At 34.6% G+C, this 20,606-nt stretch overlaps 1 protein-coding gene across 1 annotated transcript; it reads left to right on the top strand.

The window, feature by feature from the left end:
• Positions 1-3,464: 3,464 nt before the first annotated feature.
• On the top strand, positions 3,465-6,377 carry LOC147397743 (subtilisin-like protease SBT1.5). The gene is given in 2 exon segments (XM_086449650.1): positions 3,465-5,065; positions 5,068-6,377. Coding segments are annotated over 2 exon segments (2,364 nt in total). The 5' UTR covers positions 3,465-3,738; the 3' UTR covers positions 6,105-6,377.
• Positions 6,378-20,606: the final 14,229 nt, after the last annotated feature.

Here is a 20,606-nt window from a genome sequence, read left to right as displayed (position 1 = left end):
TAATAAGAGTTTTCAATGGTCAAGTAAGTTGTAATGTCTATTCAAATATTTGTAGATGCTCATGATCAATGTTTTAAGGCGTCGAACTTGATAAAAGAAATTAGGAATGGTGAGTGAATTAAAGTTATTATTGTATTGGACCCATTTTAAATGGAAATTCAATAATTAATTTGTTCACTTTCAATAAGATACATAATCAAGTGTCTATGTTACTCTTTATGTATACTTGTTTTATTTGTAAGTATAATTGTTTTTATCATCTATACAAGAGCCCTATAGGTTCTCTAAATTTTTCTATAACCAATAAAACTTGAAGATTGTGTGATTTTTTTTTTTTCTTAAGTTATAAGAAATGTATAGATACAAGAGAATTTACTAGGATGGGAAACCTCTGGTTTACAATTCTTAAAGAAGGAAGACCCAAATCATCGCCAATCAAGATAAACTTTGCCACTAAAGGAAAATCATTAAAGGGAAAAAATAAGTGAACATAAACATTATAGTAGCCAAAGGAAAAGAAAGAACATCTTGCAGATGGGAATGAGTCAATGCAAGCCTAAAATCCCAAAACGAATAATTGGACTACACTGATACATGAATGCATGAGAACCAATGGTTTCCATTATCTAATTCTCTAATTTGAATTCAATTATTAAATAACTTAATTACACCAACATTAAAAAGATCGTGAAATTATGTTGGGGTGGCAATCTTAATACAAGGCATGAAACAACACGAAACTAGTGGATTCAGGTCAAGCCTGATTGGATTTGGGTCATAATAGTGTCGACCTATCTAATACAATAATTAAACGAATACTGTCTAGGTTAAGTATGTCAACCCGTTTTGACATACTTATTATTATTTTTATTAGTAAATTTGTTTTTAATGAGTTTAGTAATTCAATGTTAGTGGGATTTGAACCCAGGTCTCTGGAATCATTACCCCAAAGGCTTTACCAAATAAGCTATTTGATACTTGTAACACGTTTTATTATTATGTCATTAACGTGTCATTTTAAATTATAAAACCTATGATATATCTCAATATAACGTTATCCAAGGAATTTTAAATTAGCCATTTTTTTACTATAATTTCATAGAACTACTTTATATATATTTTTTCAAATTATATTAAATATAGATGATGTTTTAATATATTTTTAATTAAAAGTTAAGTTTTTAATTTGGAAAAGAAAAAAAAAAACTGTTCTTACTAAGTTAGCAAGGAAAGTTTTCTAACTGCATTATCTTGTGGCATTAGAATCCATGATCCAACGCCACAAAGATGTAGAGAAATTTTTTTCCAAGACAATTAGAATGATTTTTGGTTGGTGAAAATGGAACTTATTTTTTTCGTTTAAGATTATAATTTTACTTAATGGATTATATGGGTAAAATCATGTTACCTCTTTAATAAATTTGTTCATTTCGAGTATAAGTTTTTGACACGATTATTAAATGGGTCGAACTTGATTGGGTAAATTTTTAGCATGTCTTTACCTCGACACAAATCTAACACGACCTGGCCCATTGGCACCCCAAAAATTATGTTAACAAAGAAAATAACTAAACTAAAATAAGGTCCAAGCTTAAATTATTTTGGAAAGAGATTAATTACATATTTCTTAATTTTTTTACAAACTGCTATTGGTATCTCAAATTTTACTCATTACACCCCAAATTCTAAGTTATTTTTTACACCCCAATTAAAGATTAAAACACACTTTTCATACATTACAAAGGTTTGGATCAAATTGTAATCTCAACGTAAATACACTCATTCAAATAATTTCAGACGTTGTTTACATTTATGATTATACTTGTATAAAAACCTAAATCCAAAAATAGAAAGGGTGAATGTCCGTTCTATGTGTTGAATATGACGGAATTTTGAGTTTTGGTGCACTATTCATTTTAATTCCCAAAATATGTTTTTCCAGTGAATTCGTCACTTTATTATCAACAAATTTGTTGAAAAAATACCAACGATTTTTCCATATCAACGATCTCACTAGTAATCTATCAATGAATTTGTTGCTTATAAAAGTGACAAAACATGTTTTGGGAATTAAAATGAATAGTGTATGGGAACTAGAATTTTGTCATAAGTTCCGCACATTTCGAGAAATATCTCAACGAGTAACAAAAGAAAAAAAATGAGAACTTCTATTTTCACCCCAATTTTTTTTACTTATTCTCTATTATTAAGTTATTTTCTTTATTTTTAATTGGGGTGTAATGTGTAAAATATGGGGGTGCCACTAGTAGATGTTTTTTAAAAATAAATAAAAACAAATTGTCCAATCAAATTGGTTTATTTAAGACTAATGATCAATCGACTCCCTCTTTGCTATTATGAAGTGGCATGTGCATAAAACCATAGATTTTCCTCGAAATACACAACTGCACATCCTCATAAATATGTGTAGATGGGTATCTCGAGAAATATTTTATGGTTCTATGCACATGCCACGTCAGGAAAGTAGAGGGGAGACAAATAAATCACAATTCTGTATTTAAATAAAGAGTCTAGATTGTATGTACCAAGGGTGGAGGATAGAAACTCTCTTCCCTCACCTCAACACATGCCACATAAGCCACAATCCGAAGAAATTAAAAGAAAAAAAAGAAGATATTTTAGGCATCAATCCCAGGGTTGGCAATGATCCGAAATATACCCGATGTCCAAACTGCTCCGAATCAATCTAACTCGAAAAGATATGAAAAATCAAAATTTCGGATGTACCTCAATCCACTCTTAAAAAAATTCGACCCGAACATATTTTTATTCGTAATTTCATACAGAGTTGTGTTGGAGTGACCTCAAAATTAGACTTCATATCACACATCTTAACGTGAAAGTGAATAAGAACCATAAGATACTTTTTCACTCATATCTCAAGGAAAGCATATATGGTTCCCATACACTTTCACGTCAGGGCGTGTAATGTGAGGGTCTAATCTTGAGGTCACTTCAATATTTAACATAAATACATATGGATAAAACGTTTTAGTCTTTTTGATTTTCTTTTATATTTATAATTGGAAAGTAGGTTTTTTTTAAAATTATATATTTTTGAATATTAATAATTTGAAAATAAAACATGTATTTAAATCGGATCGGATCATATATAATTTTATTAATCCATCCGGATGAGATCAGGTACATGTTTAAAAAATTTGGCATTGATATTTGAATGGTATTCATCGAGATAGAATCTTTTGCCAGTCCTAGTCAATCCTTTTAGATGGTGTATGAGAGGAGGGCAGAGGAATAAAAAAACAAACAATCCCATCAAAGTGGACCGGTGTCGGACCGATGTTTGGATTATTTGACAATTTTTCTTCTCAATGATCGGATCGGTTGTTAAATAAAATACAAAGGAAACATTCGCTATGGCTCTCTCTCACTCTATATATGTTATTGTTACGCACTCACAAGAGGACTAGTAGCTATTATATATTATATATTGAAAAAGAGGAAAAATAAGAGAAAGGAAAGGAAAAATAAAGGCAATGGAAGCATGGAACGATCGATCGTATCTATTCTCATCTCACGAAATAAAAAGGCATCATTCGCTTTCAATATTCACTTAAACCTCACAGGAACACTACGCTCACTGCTCACACTAGCTTAGCTAGCAGAGACTACTACACACCACACAATCTCTCTGTCTCTCTCTCTCGCTGTAAAAATCTCAACTTTGAGTTCGAAGAACAGAGGAAAGTTTCTCTAATGGCGATTATCTCTCGAATCACACTTTACTCTCTCTTTCTTTCACTCCTTATCTCCATTACAGTTTCAGTTTCAGTTTCGAAGGAGCAAAAAACCTTCATCATTCGCGTCCAACATGATGCGAAACCTTCGGTTTTCCCTACTCACAAGCACTGGTACGAGTCCACTCTCAGATCTCTCTCTTTGATCTCTTCGGAAAGTGAACTTTCCCATGAATCCGCTGAAACTAGGATTATTCACACCTACGAGACAATCTTCCATGGTTTCTCTGTAAAGCTCTCTTCTTTAGAAGCTGAGAAACTCCAGAAGTTATCTGGTGTTGTTGCCGTTATTCCTGAACAGGTCCGTCAGATTCAGACCACACGATCTCCTCAGTTTTTGGGGTTAAAGACCACCGATAGCTCTGGATTGCTTAAAGAGTCTGATTTCGGATCTGATCTGGTTATCGGAGTAATTGATACGGGGATCTGGCCGGAGAGACAGAGTTTCAACGATCGAGATCTCGGTCCGGTGCCGGAGAAATGGAAGGGACAGTGTGTCGCTGGGAAGGATTTCCCTGCTAGTTCGTGTAACCGGAAATTGATCGGAGCGAGGTTTTTCTGCGCTGGATTCGAGGCGACAAACGGTAGGATGAACGAAACTTTGGAGTATCGATCTCCAAGGGACTCAGACGGTCACGGCACTCATACTTCGTCGATCGCCGCCGGAAGGTACGTTTTTCCGGCATCAACTCTAGGCTACGCACGTGGTGTAGCAGCTGGAATGGCGCCAAAGGCTCGCCTCGCCGCTTACAAAGTGTGTTGGACCGCTGGCTGCTACGACGCCGATATTCTAGCAGCGTTCGATACAGCCGTGTCTGACGGAGTCGATGTCATATCACTTAGTGTCGGTGGAGTCGTTGTTCCTTACTACCTCGACGCAATTGCTATCGGTGCGTTCGGAGCTTCCGAACACGGCGTGTTCGTGTCGGCCTCAGCCGGTAATGGTGGACCTGGCGGTCTCACAGTCACGAACGTTGCACCATGGGTGACAACAGTCGGAGCGGGAACACTTGACAGGGATTTCCCGGCCAATGTGAAGCTTGGCAACGGAAGAACTATCCCTGGCGTTAGCCTTTACGGAGGACCTAGCTTGGCGTCAGGTCAGCTCTACCCTCTAATTTACGCCGGGAGTGAAGGAGGTGATGGATACTCATCTTCACTCTGTTTGGATGGATCGTTAGATCCCAATTTCGTTAAAGGAAAGATCGTTGTGTGCGATAGAGGTATTAATTCAAGAGCTGCTAAAGGAGAAGTTGTGAAAAAGTCGGGTGGAATTGGGATGATTTTGGCAATGGTGTGTTTGATGGAGAAGGATTAGTGGCTGATTGCCACGTGTTGCCTGCTACTGCTGTTGGTGCATCAGGTGGTGATGAGATAAGGAAGTACATTAGCGCCAAATCCAGGACTCGATCACCTGCAACGGCCACTATCATGTTCAAAGGAACCCGTCTCAGGGTCCGGCCTGCACCAGTGGTCGCTTCGTTCTCGGCTCGTGGGCCCAATCCGGAAACCCCCGAAATCTTGAAGCCCGATGTGATTGCTCCGGGGTTGAACATCCTTGCAGCGTGGCCTGATCGGATTGGCCCAAGCGGACTTTCATCTGATAAGCGCCCAACAGAGTTTAACATTCTCTCTGGTACTTCTATGGCTTGTCCACATGTATCGGGCTTAGCTGCATTGCTGAAGGCATCCCACCCTGAATGGAGCCCAGCTGCAATCCGTTCAGCCTTAATGACAACCGCATATATAGTAGACAATCGAGGGGAACCAATGCTTGATGAATCGACATTGAACATGTCAACTGTGTTCGATTATGGAGCAGGTCACGTAAACCCACAGAAGGCCTTGGACCCTGGGCTAGTGTACGACATATCAACTTATGATTATGTGGACTTCCTATGCAACTCGAATTACTCTCAAAAGAACATCATAGCAATCACAAGGATGAATGCAGATTGCCGTGGTGCCCAAAAGAGCGGTCACGTTGGGAATTTGAATTATCCATCCATGTCCACAGTTTTCCAACAATATGGAAATGAGAGAATGTCGACACACTTTATCCGAACTGTAACCAATGTTGGGGATCCTAAATCAGTCTATCAAGTTACCATAAAACCTCCAAGTGGAACGACTGTAACGGTGCAGCCGGAGAAGCTTGTGTTTAGGAGATTGGGCCAGAAGCTGAGCTTCCTAGTGAGGATACAGACCACAGCAGTGAAGCTCAGTCCTGGAAGTACAAGCATGAAGAGTGGATCAATAGAGTGGAAAGATGGAAAGCATGTGGTCACAAGTCCCATTGTGGTGACAATGCAGGAGCCCATGTGATTTTGTGTGGAGGGTTTTGGGTTTATGTTTTTTCTTAAGCTTAATTTATATCCTCTCAATATATATTATAAGAAAGTTGTTGCGTTTTCTACTTCGGAAAGCGAGTAGAGTTAGTATGCACTGTACAGTAAAGGAAGATCTTTATTGTAGGTGAAGAAGAATGTGTGTTAAGAAAAGAAAAGAAAAAAAAAAAAAATTGGGGTAGATCCCTTTTTAAGTTAGTTTTTCTATTTGTTCTGCTTTCTTTAATGCAAGTTGTATGTTTTGTGGTGATGGTATTTGGTTGATTGTATTGTAAGACTTCGTTTATTTGCACGTAAGATTAACAAACTAACCATCTTAATCCCTAAACAACTGGGGGTTGACATCTGATTATGTAAAGAAGATCTTGTTTTAAATGTTTTTCCAACACCCTCTCTACATTACCAACATTAATTCAAAATTGTGTCAAAATCTTTAGATGGTGAAAAAAAAAAATACAGGGTTCACGTTGAAGACCTTAATATTGGGGATAAGGTATGGGTGACGAGGATTGGAGATGTAGATTAGTCTCACATTGACACCCATCTCATAAATTAAAGTTTCAGGATGAAAACTACACCTATTTGGGTGATTTTAAACATTGCCCCCACCCAAATGTTTTTGAAAATGGATGAAAAAAGAGTCACAAAATCCCTCAGACTTCTTCTCTATAATTTTTTGGATAAATTTTTCTGATTTTAAGATTTTGCCTCCTTCAGTCTTCAAATCTAAGAAATACAATAGGATTTTGGGAGAAGTCCAAATTGTTATGATCGCGTGGTCCAATATTAATGTGACTATGGATTGAAACTAAAAAGAAATTATAGAGAAAATACCGAGAGAGCACATATCCATATTAACATGAAAAACCTCTTTATAAAAGGAGGAAAAATCACTGGCCAAAGGCTGATAAAAAAGTTTCACTAATAAAAAAAATTTGCAACTTTTTCAGAATTAATCCGATTAAGAGATTACAAGCCTTGCAAGTTTTCTTCATCATGAAAAACACCAAATCCAAGGCAAACATTTTAATGCCGTAAGAGGTTAAGCTTGAAACTCAAATGGGAGCAAGGCTTAGGAAAAGTCAAGGCCTTTAATAAAAGCATTAAAATATTAAAAACAAAGAAAAGTTTTTGACTTTAATATAAATTGAAGGGCTTTTCAAGATATAAAATTTAAGTGCATCTATTAGACATTGTCGAAGGAGGTTGAGTAGGTTACAAATAATTTATCAAAGAGAATAAAAGCATGAAAAAAAAAAATTTGGCAGAAAAAGCAAGGAGTTTTGGATAGAGGGTGAGGACTGGAGGATTTTGGTCAGGAAGAGCATGTCATCACACTAGAGTTACCCTTCAAAGCTAAGCACAGCTAAGCGTAGCTACATTGCTGGAATCCAACTTGCTAGCTAGTATGGCTATGTCACTCTCCCTCAAGTGTGGTCCACAATCACGCAATGTTTGTTTCGTTTATTAAGATAGTTTGAAGTGCACACCAACTTTTTTCATTACACACCAAATGGAGAAATTTACCACCATGATTTGTGTGTGAACCATTCGAATTTTTTAATCGCTGCATCTCCTTTTGATTTATGCTTCTACTCTTACATTTTTTTCAAATGTATTTGTTTCTAATTTTAACTTTGTTAGTTTTCACTCATCCATCTCAATGTCCTCATATTTGTTATGTTTAATTTATTATTATGATGTTCTTTCAACATCACTATTTAGTTCTACAAAGGATAAATGGTCTTATTGTCGCCTTACAATTTTTTTCTTTTTAATTTGAATGTCTGTTAATATATAATATTCTAGAAGTGCCTATGCACGTTAACTATCAAGTTTTGATTATATGAGAATTCTCTCCCCTAATCCCTTAATCCTTCAATACCCATGTATAATAGATCTAAGATGGCAAGAGTGGTTCCTTCAAGGTATTTTTAGACCATCAAATTTTATTGGGTATGGGTATGAGTATCAAAATTTACGATCTCAATCTTCTTTTAGGTAATTTTAAAGAGTTTCTCTGTCACACTAACTTTTGCTAACGCCACCGCAAGATGTGTGTTAATTTTTTGATGATTTATTTATTAAATAAGGCATATGTTCGCAAAAGTTGGTGTGGCAATAGAATCTTTCTAATTTTATTAATTGAAGTATTAAAGAAATCGTTGTGGCGGCAAATATGAATCATTTATCATAATGATTAATAAGGAAAAATTTTAACAAATGTCTTAGCGAGTATGCTACGTTCGGGATGTTACAGATAAATAAGGATGCTAGAAATAAAGTAGGTGCATTATATTCTGTATGAACGATGCTTCTCATCACATCGTAAAGATTAGATAAATCAATATCAATTAGATCAATTAATTGATTATGTTTGCATGTTTGTGGACTTTGAAATGAAAATGAAATTTGAGTATAAATTTAATTTAGAAATTAATTTCAAAAATCTAACAAATTTGAAAAAAAAATATTAAAATTATTATTATTATTAATTTTTTTTTAAATCATTCTAAAAATATAGGATAAAAAATATATTATAGATAATTAGATATATTATTAATGTTTATATACAAATGATAACATAGAAGAGAAAGACATTACTATTGTAACGGCGATGCAATATGTTTTAACTGCGACTGTTATAAACTATATAGTGCTAGTTTGGGATGCCAAGCAGTGCTGCAAAGCTGTCTTTACGTGGGCCATTATGTCTCTCTATCAAACTGCACATCCTCGAGATACGAAAAAATTGAAATTCTACTCCTTTCCTCCATCTTTCGAACAGACTTTTGACAGTTTGTTTGGGTCTGAAGAGGTGGGGCTGACACCTGATTCGCTGTCACAGCAATCATGGATCACACTGGACCCACTTGATAGTGATTGTTAGATTCACGACGATTAGATGCCCTTTTTCCAATTTTCAGTTAACAAATTTTATTGGCCCTTCAAATCTAATAAGACACTTCACATCCTAGATTTGATGGGCAATCATTAAAAATTGACGATAAGCTTCGTCTTCGTCTCAAAATGAATATTTTTTTCCCACTATTTTAAAGCAAATTTCGATCTTTGAAGAGATTTGACACTATTTATTTAATGGCTTCACATATCTGGAAGAATTTTTTTTTTTTCAATATTAAATTCCAATTTACGAGATTCACTTATACTAAAAATGATAAATTGTGAACGATTCTATCTCATTATGTATAATGAAACAAAGAACCATTTATATGATAATTGTGTCGTGGTCATGGTTTTAAAACTCGGTTTCGTGTCTCGTCTCATTCAGGCAAGATATCAAATCATCTCGAACGAGTTTTTCGATACGTTTGAGACGTTTTGTGAGACAAATAAAAAAAAATGAATGTGAATCCTAAATCTCAGTAAAAAATGATTTTGTGAGTTGGTCTCATTTAACTTCGATACCGAATTAACTTGGGCAATACATTTTGGTCTCAAACGAATTTAAAAATCATGGTAGAGCCTGATAGTATTAATTAACAAAGAAGTACTATAAATCAAGCCACAAGTTCACGCCGATCAAATTAGACACTGAGCTCGCTACAAGTTTAGGGCAAAGCTACCAAAAGAAAATTTTCCAACGTTATTTTTGTAATTGCACTAATATTATTTAAAACACTAATTAGATTTTCTGAGGTATTTATATTTTGTGTTTTTTGTGAAAGTATATAATTTATAACTGTGAGTTTTCTCTTCATATCAGAATTGATGTGATCCGTGGAAGTATCCCCAATCTTGAGGGAATCACATAAAAATCTATGTTTCTATATGTGATTTACATTTTGTTTCGATTCAATTCGATTGTCCCTATTTTCTCAACAAATTACACGTATCATTATATATCTTATTTCAATACATCATATACTTAGTATCCTAGTTGACACGACTCTTAAGTTAAATATTAAAATCTAAAAGTTGATTTGCCCAAGTGTTCCAAGGACCTACTAGACTGAAGATTAATGGGCCTGTCATGGGGACAATATTACATGTTAATTTTTTTTATTTATTTAATCACTGTACTTACTCGTGTTGGCACTAGAATTGATCTAGTCTCAGCCTTCACACACCCACACACAATAACAATTTAAGGCAACAACCCATTTTATTCCTGCACAGATTATGGGAGGATACAAAACTCAGCTTCATTGTCTTCCCATGACAATGGAGGTTCTTTTTACTGCAACCTTTAACAAAACTATTATGGTGACATCACATGACACCTGTATAAAACTTAGAGAGTTGACTTACATAAGCCCATATGTGTTTTCTTCAAGAAGAGGTCAGATGGATAACCAACCATCTTTACAACCCATAAGCTTAACACATGTCCATCTCTTAGAGAACTTCCCTAACTCCATGGTAAGTGTCCTCCTTACATGAAACCACCTTTGCTAAGTGCCCTTCTTGCATGAGATTGCCTCTATCAAGTGTCCTTCTTGTATGAGATCACCTCTGTCAGGTGTCTTATAGATATCTACCCACATGTTTACACCACATGTAATCTGTGCATGGGACATAACTCCCAACAACCAACCAACCCACATAACTATTCAATCGTCACAGTTACTCAGCTATTCTTTAGTACATTGCTGCATAGTTTGATCCTTGGCTTCAGTCATGTTTCTCGGGTCGTCTCGTAGATATCACTTATCTCCACTCTCGAGCGTCTAGGCTGATCGCTTATGTACGCCCCTCGTTGTCTGTCATGTCTCTAGGGTACACATGCACTATGCACCCTCACACAAGCTACATCTCAGCCGAGGGCCAGTGTGCCTACTTCACACGGAGTGCTCCCCCTAAAGAGTATGCTAAGTCTTTTGCCTGTTTCTAGAAGGAAACATCATTTCATGAGATTGATCATACTAGATTATGGGTCGGGTTTAGAGCTCTGACCCAAAGATCTGTTTCTCCCCATGTTGCATAGGCCATCCCTAGCACTCCCTAGGATGCCTTGCTATCTCCCGGGACCTCCCACGTGTGGCCCGTTAACTTAAGCTATCATCACGTGTAACTCTCACAGTACGCTGCATACCCACACGGCTCACTGCCCTGCTCATTCGGCTCACTACCCTGTTCATCTGGTATGTTTTTCTACCCATACGACTTGCTGCCTTGCCCACATAGCTTACTGATGCATGCAATATAGCATCTGACACGCAGTCCATCCGTGCTCAATAGTTATGGGGCTAACAGGGCCCAAGGTCCATCCTTAGTGTAAGCCAAGTACAGGTCTTAATATGTGAGGCAAGTTGGGCTAAAGCCTATCTGAGAGACACTCTTTAATGCAAAGTAAACTAGGATGTTCTGCACACTCATTTGGTAAAGCAATCTGATTGGTGAGTTCTAACAATTGGACCTGAGAAAGATTTATTTTCAAGTCTGGAAGCCAGCTGTAGGCCTACTCATAAAATCCATAATGAGATAATTTTGTTTAAATATATGGCCATAAATCACTAACCGAACAGATCTTTTTTTATATGTATAAATGGACTAATGGGTGGGCCAATCTTTTATGGGCCTGAAGGATGCTTTTCTACAATTTCATAAAATGCCCAATATGGAACTGTGACTGACTGTGAGGAAGAGGGGCACATTGGCATGTAGCGATTCAGCCATCTCATGTCATGACAGCCAGCGCATATACTTAAAAACCACCCAGTCTAAGTGGGCCCCACTCACAGACACAAACAAATTGTAAGTGCACGTGTTGGAACACACGTGCCATCTCCGCTTGTCCCACTTGAGCTTTAGTTGATGATGTGTGAGGACTTCATCATCATTGAATATAAAAGAATAATTTTGGAGCGTGTCCATCCTTACCTTGGAATCGACAGCTTAATTTTGAAAAAATAAAAAAATAAAAAATGTCAAAAATTATTTAAATAATATAAGCCTATACATTGTATTTTTCAATGTTTTAGGGAATGTAATCCTTTAAATATCTTCAACCTATTAAGGAACATTAAAACAAAGTTTGGTACACAGTCAGAGTCAACTAAAAATAACACCAAATTGCTTTCCATTTAAGCTTTTGTTTTTTTTAATGTAAATAAGGTTAAACATATATGAAATCTAGATAGGATTTCTATTTGGGCAGTAGTCAATCAGCTATGTTTAGGTGCGGCCCAGCCCGTTTAAGATAGGGTTTGGGTTGGGACCTCGGACCGAATGAATACCTGGGCATCGGGCCAGACTTCGACATAGGTGAATATTTTATCTTATTCACTCCAACCATTAGATGGGCTATATTTGGGTAAGATTTTAGGCCCGGTTACCACAGGCCTGGGTCAATTGACAGTCCAAGTTCTAACTAGGTTTAACTCGTCCCCCTCTTTTTCAAAATGAATATAGAGGAAAATGTTTTTATGCAAGAAACTTATAATCACCAAGTCTAGATTCATTGAACCTAGACTTGTTTTAATATGAGGCCAAAATCCACATGAATTAGATGTCACGTAGACTGTAATGTGACCAACTCACCTTCTATAGATATATAACAAAAGGAAAATGCTGGAATGACACAAATGGAGACACAAATGATGTGATGGTGTGCACATAACCAAAGATGCATTTTACTAGTATCTCGAGGAAAGCATCTATGGTTATGTGCACGCCACCACATCATTGTATCTCCCTTTGTGTCACCCCAGCACAACTCAACACAATGATGAAGATTTATTCCTTTTGTTTGTGATATAATGCGTGCAAGAGATCTGACCATTTGATAAACGATGATGACCATGATCACACTTCAAGAAGTAGAGGTTTTGAGTTCGAATCTCTCCTTAGGGATTTATCTCAGAAATTATTTGTTCCATGTGGGGGGAGGGGACATACCCCAAGAAATAGTTGGGTCTTGTAAGAGGCCTGGATACCTCGATTCCCAAAAAAAAAATGATGAGATCTAATGTGGGCATCCCCGGCTGAATCTATGATATTTAAACGTTTCATTCATATTCATTGATTGTTTTGTTATATATATACTTTTTTGAGGAGTGGTTTTTAGTCATTAAAATTATCGCTTTAGGCATTCAAATCTAATGGTTAAAAAACACTAAGGTATCTAATATCTCGTACAAATAGCTTACATATGTATGGATCAATCAATAGGCAAAGAAGTGAAGTATGACATTTCTTAGGGGTGACATAAAACATGTATTGTCGTATAATTTTGGGAGATAGCATGTTGTTTTATGGGAATTTCTCGTATAATTTGATGTGATTGTATTGTCCAGTATCAAACTGGATTAGGGGATTAGATAAACCCAATTCCTTATAAGGTGACCAAAATAAGAAAAAAAGAAAACGCAAGTGAAAACAAAATCCTCCTATCTTGGGGCACGGAATTATGTTAGATTCAACTTCCCTACACCTAGTTTTGTTTCTAACCTTTTTTTTTTAATATTATATTAGTAAAATACTTTTTTTTATTAACATAGTAAGATTTTGAGTCTTACTAGTTTTGTTCAAATGGATTACCACTTCAGAAATTTAACTTTTTAAGTTACATAGAAAATTCATATCTAAAAAAAAATTTCTTTTACATTTAGATGCAAGGTTTTGAAAATGGATGACTACCCAAATTTCACCTAACTTCTAAATTAAAAATGAAATTTTTTTTTTTTTTCAAAATTCAGAAAATTTCTTCCTCTACAATCCTAAAGCATCGAAACCATGTTTTTAGATGTCAAGAGAAGTACCCAAGGACTCTTGGTAAGGACTCATTATATTAAGTGCATCTACCAATTTTAGATCTCATAAATGTCTTTTATCTTTATATTTAAACTTAGGCTGATTTAAACGTATCCCCATTTTTATTTTTTTATTTTGTGAATATTAGAAATTCCCCCCATATTTTAAAACTGATGACATGCCCCCATGTTAATAAATAACCTTGTCTTTTGTCTTTTGTCCTTCGTCTTTCTTTTACTTCCTGTCTTGCAGCCGATGCCTGATGCATGCATATGCCCGTGTCAAACTTTTATGTCCAGTCCGGTCAATATCTGTCAACTATACAATTGACACGTGCGTAAGGTTAAAAGTTAAAAAAAAAGCTTAGTTCATTTAAAGTGAAAAAGACGAGGAGAATGGGGACAGTATATCTCCTTAGTACTCCTAGGGATGAGCATTTTCTTGATTGGTCTTCATCCCCATGTGTCTAACACTTTTAACTTAATTTAAAATTTTATCAAATTTTCAGCTAAAAGACTGGAGAGATTTAAAAGTCGGACAGATGATTAAATTAATTACAATTAGAATGAATATAAAAGTTAAAATATGTAAAATAGATTTAAAAAAAAAAAAAGAAAAAGGGTTAGGGATGAGAGTGAAGATGGGTTCCATATCAAAACTTTACACACCTTATGTACAAATTAAATTTGGCTGTTATCTTTCACAAGAACGTAAATTGAGATATTGAATGTAGATATGAATCTACTTTTAACAACAGATTCACCATTAGTGATTTATATAAAGGAAATTCTAATATTCAAGACCTCATGCGAATATTAGCATTTTCTAATATACATACATACATATATATATATATATATCATTATTCATTTTATTTTAGTAAAAAATATAATGATAAATTAGACTTTTTATATAATAAATGTTCAATTACATATCTTGCTTGCAATAAATTATTTAACAACCAACACAAATAAGTATTTATTATGTTCCATGAACTTCAAGCTATCTTAAAAGGGTAGGACACACTCTTCACATTAGATCATTGAATGTTAGAGTTGATTCGAAAACAGTCATTTATTGCATCAATGGCCACAACAAGCCCCCTTAGATAGAAGAGAAGTTGGTCAAAATCATCAAAAATTATAACTTCCTTGTTCTATAAGATCGACTTCTTCCTCTACTTTAGAGAGGCAAACCAAGTTGATGATTTCCTAGTAAGTTTCTTTAGCTCTCCACATAATATTAGGTTGGATCTTTTAAGCCTCCTTATTAATCTCAAGACCATCATATGTAAGGATGCTTGCGGGCATATTTATAAAAGAGTAGAAGGGTCTCTTGTTTTCTAATTGGGGGTCTGCCTAGCCCCCTTTAATTTTCAAAAATAAGAAAAAAAAAAAGATTTATCATGTAAAATATCAACATATTCATATTTACTAACTAAAAATCAAAATGAATAGAGATAATATTGAAAAATGCTAACATCCTAATGAGATCTTGAATGTTAGTATTCCTTTATATAATATAAATTAGAATGACGTTAGTAAAAGTTGATATGACAATAGAATCTCTAAAAAAAAAAAAAAAAATTATAAAATTGATGGGGACGGTGCCCAAGGACTACCATGAAACAAAAAGGACGAGTGTCCAAGTTTGAAAGGACGTTGGTGTTGCTTTTTATTCTTCTCAAACTTGGAGCAGCCGGATGAACCGATAAACCAAAGATAAAAGTTCATCAAGATACTCTTGGTCAACATCAAACTTCATATTTCAAATTTGGTTTTTCTATTTTTCTGAGTTACATTTTGACAAGCTAATTGAACAAGTGATCCAATGGTACCCCCTTACCGGTTACCAGGTCAAAATTAATCCAATTTTCTAAACATGTTAGGTATATTTATCTTTCTAATAATTAATTAAGATTCTACATATGTCAGTCACTTATATCAATCAAAACTTGATTGTTCTTTCTAGTTTTATGAAACATATGTAGGTTTAATAATTGACCCTATTTCCCAAAAGAATAGTACTAAGTTCCATTTTGATACTTTTCTTAACTAGTTTCAAAAATATCAAAGTGGCGTTCTTCACCTACCTTTGGTCCCAGTTGAGGTTATTATGACCCCAATCAACATGTAATGGTGAAATTTTAAGGGTCAATACCTGTTCTAATTTGATTTTAATTAAAAGGTACACCATTTCTACCCTTCGCGTCTTGGTGAGATGTGGCACCAATGTATTGGTTCTAATGAATTTCTAAGGGTCGAGATAATAATATTTTTGTTATATTACGTGTAGAGAGTTATTTTTTCATTTTTTTTTCTTGAAAGAAAATTGAGATTATAAATAAATTATGGTGAAAGATTACCTTCTCTTTTCCTTGTTTTTTTTCCTCTTTTTTGTGTGTATCAAAGTAAGTTATGGCTTCTCTTCTTTTCCAGAGTTTAGGTTGGATTATCTCACAACTTGTCATCCCTATATTGTCAATTATATGACACTAAAATTATTAGATAAGATTTCAATAACAATTATAATATATAATAAAAAATTATATATATTATATTGGAAAATATAAAGGATAGACTATTAATTTTCATTCTAAAAAACAAAACAGTGAAACAAACTTTGATGTCTCATTGAAATTTCCAAACAATATATACAAATAAAAATATGACCTGCAACTATTTTCTTAGTATTGATTGACAAAAAGATGTGATTTCATTGAAATTTTAAGAGAACAAGTTAGATACTACATGAAAGTTAACTTCGAATCCAGTCAAAATTGATGAAATTAACTCTTCTTTGAGTTAGGTAAATTTCCCACAAAATAAGGAACAGTAAGGCTCGCATGATAAATGCCCCCACAATCCATCATCAAAAGTTTGTGGAGCCCACATATATAATATTTTGTGCGATCTAACAGTATCTAGATCATCAATTTCTAATCTAGCACTAATCGGTTTAGTACTCATTTAAGAAAAGTTTCTTAGATAAAAATATTATTTTATTTTATAGATAGATTATTTCAAATCTAATACTTCCAGATTTGTCATAGAGTACTTTTGCAATTTAAGAATAGAGTTGTGATAATCTGACTCACTTTTCTGTACACTCCCTTTACAGAACTATAGATCCTTTGCTTTGAGATACATAAGAACAGATTTTTATGGTTTGAGTCGTGATTTTCTGACTCCCCCTCCAACACATGCTCCCATAAGCCCTCTAACGTGGTATGAACTAGAACCATAGATTTTTCTTTAGGGATATACAATTGTACATCCCTATGAAAAAGAATCTATGGTATTAGCCCATGTCACGCCGGGTGTATGGAGTGTGTTTCAAAGGCGGATGTCAAAAAATTATTGTTCTTATGATTTTGAATGGTTATGTGAAGGGAGTGTACAAAAAAGTGAGTTCGATTATTAGGACTCTTTAAGAATATTAAGGTTTGGGATCGGAATACTCATCAAAATGGAACTCATGTGTTAACTCACAATCCCAACCTTATAAACGTTAAATCCAATGGTTGAGATAAGATATGTATCTTAGGATCAATCACATATCCCTAAGATTTATCTCAACCATTGGATTTTTTTGTAGACACATTCAAGATTGTGAATGAACACATCTACAAATCCTAACCCATTAATATTTAATGAGTCGTGATAATTTGACTCTCCCATGTGGCATACTCAATCATCTCCCCTAGTGTGAGGTGTGCCAGAACCATAGATTTCCTTCATCGGGATACACAACGGCACAGATTTATGGGGATGTGTGATTGTGTATCCCGAGGCATAAAATCTATGATTCTTGCACATCCCACTTTGGGAGAGTTGATTGAGTATGCCACGTGGGGGGGGAGGGGGGTCATATTATAGCCACTCATATTTAGTTCATTACAAAATATAAATATATATTAAAAAAATTTAAGTAAATAAGAATAATGCTAAAGTGACCTCAAAGACTGACCCAATTTCGCACTTTGATGACATGGATGCGTGTAACAATCATAGATGTTTTTCATCAAGATATGAATAAAAAGCATCTATGAATCTTTGAGCACCTCCACATCAGGAAAATGCGAAATAAGGTCAATCTTTAGGTCACTCCAGCCCGACTCAATGAATAATTCAAATAGATATCACGAGAAAGAAATTTTCTTAGAATAATCTCCAAAAGAACATCAAGAACAAGCCTTAAACTATAGACTAACTTTTTATAAGATAAGTTTGTCTACCCGGCAAATGGAGGTTTTTATATTTAAGAAATCTGAATTAGGTTTAAGTCAAGAAGGTCCCATACTAATCAAGGAAATAAAAAATGCAATACCAATCAATCAATTCCAAAAAGGATTGCCCGCCATTAAAAAAAATGGTGATAAATGTGTCAATGATCATTGATGAGAGTCCACAAATCATGGATAGAAAGGATTAATACAAAAAGAGAAATGGATTCCAACCCATATTAAGAGGTTTGGCATTATTTAATGTCGATTATCAATCCTATGCAACTCTTAAAAATGACATCTACGCGGTTAGAGGAAAATATGATACAAAACAATATCATACAATGAGTTGTGATAAGACCTCATACAATTGGTTTTGTGATGGCTGATCCGAAGAAGACCCACTTAGCTCAGTGGTAAGACCTCGTGGAGGTTGTTCCCAAGGCCTTAGTTTAAACCCCTTCTTATGCTGGTTTGGTCTGCTTTAACCTTGTTGACTTTTCAAAAAAAAAAAAAAAAAAAAGAATCATGATAATTTGAGATTCTTTTTTTCAGACACACCCATCACAAAACCATAGATCCCTTTCTTCGAGATACACAAGAAAAAGATTTATGATTATGTAACTACCATATCAAAGAGCATAAGTGGTCATCTGAAAAAAAGAGTGTTAGATTATTATTATACTCATGCAATTGATGCAACCTCTCATTTTGGAGCCATCCTACTGAGCCGAGTTGAGTTTAGTTTAGTTTTTTTTTTTTTTTGTGGGCATCCTCACCCTTCGAGTGAGACTAATCTCACGGCAACACGCACCAGCCCCTTGAAAAGTTATACGTGCAACTGGTTGAGTTGAGGGTCAATTGACCCTGAAGGGTGGCCCCAAGGAATTCATTGCTTCACGGGGTTTTGAACACTTGACCTACCTTTCCTGATTGATCTGAGTTTAATATGTTAAGAAATTTAATTAATAAAGATTCAATTTTTTAATTTTATTTTCTTAAATTAGTTGGCTCTAAGACTCATATTTTTTACCACTTAGTTGAACTTCAAGGTTTGAAAACGTTGAAACATCATGATCCCTTACCTCATTGATTGAGTTTTGTCTCCTTAAATCTTAGGAAAAATTACTTAAAGGACTCTCACAGATGGGCTTCTTTCTAAATAATCCATAAGTTTTGCATGATAGCTTGATAGGAGATTCAGTAAACCTTTTCTTTCTTAATGGTCCCGTGTTACTAGCGAACTCACCGCTTTTTTATTTACTATCGAATTCACCACTTTTTTTTTTACTATCAAACTCGATGTTTTATATTTACTATCGCGTTTATAATTTTTACTGTCAAACTCACCACTATTTACTGTCGAGTTCACCATTTTTTATTTACTATTGGACTCTACGCTGGTAAAACCCACCTATTTTCAATTTTTAATTTTTTTGACTAAAATACAAGGAAAAATCTAAAATTATTAGAGTAAATAAATAAAAAAAATTTGATTCTAATAAATAAAAAACCTAAAATTGTCCAAGTAAATAAGTATCCATCAACAATCAAAGGGTTGGTGAGATGGCCAAGATTGTGCCTCAAAAAGAGGAGGTCGAGTTCGAATCCCCCCTTAGGGGCCACCCTTCGGGATTTATCCCAAAATTACCTAGTGCATGTGTCTAGAGGATTAATGCATTCTCTAAGAGATCCATACACCTCAGTTTATATATACATATATATATATATATATCGAGGCAGATCAAAGGACATATGTAAAAACAATGGTTGTTCAAAATATGAGTTAGAGGTTCTAGATTGAGTTGAATTTTTGCGAGGATGTTCTCTATGATGAGAAGATCATCTTCACAAAAAATCAGCTCAATCTTAAACTTTTGATGGGGTTAGAAGTTTCATATTGAACTGATTTTTTTTAGGATGATCTTATCATCATAGAAATCATCATCACAAAAAATCAGCTCAATTCAAAACCTATAACCCATATTTGAATTTGTTTTATTATTACATTATTTTTACATATGTTTTTATATATGTCCCTTGATCCTGACCCTGTATATATATACATTGACATCCTTGGATGGAAGTCTTGCTATAATGATATCGATCCTCACTTTGTTGGCGTGGAGGTGCTCACAAAATCATAGATGTTTTTAACTTTTATCTCGATGAAAAGCATTTATGATTCCATACACACATCCATGTCAACAAAGTGAGAATCAATGTCAATCTTGAGTCACTTCAGCATTACTCTAGATGGAATTCAATAAATAAAAGTGATGTTACATGCACGATTTTTTGGCCAAGGCCCCTGACACCCTTTTCTCTCTCCTACTCATAGTAAAAAAACAAATTTTCTGATTTGAGTATCTTGTGACATTAAAAAACATGATTGATGCAATAGAATTGTAGAGGATATGAGCTTTAAAAAAAATAAAATTATTAGTTATTTTTCACTGTTAAATTTTATTTTTAAATTTAGATGTTCGATAACCGTCCATTTTCAACACCTTGGATCAAACTTGAAAAATAATATTT

The sequence above is a fragment of the Akebia trifoliata genome, chromosome 8 (genome assembly GCF_017979445.1).
Source record: "Akebia trifoliata isolate Shusen 1 chromosome 8, ASM1797944v1, whole genome shotgun sequence".
Taxonomy (NCBI): domain Eukaryota; kingdom Viridiplantae; phylum Streptophyta; class Magnoliopsida; order Ranunculales; family Lardizabalaceae; genus Akebia; species Akebia trifoliata.
Note: the sequence above shows the minus strand (reverse complement) of the source record. Positions and strands in the feature narration are given on the sequence as shown.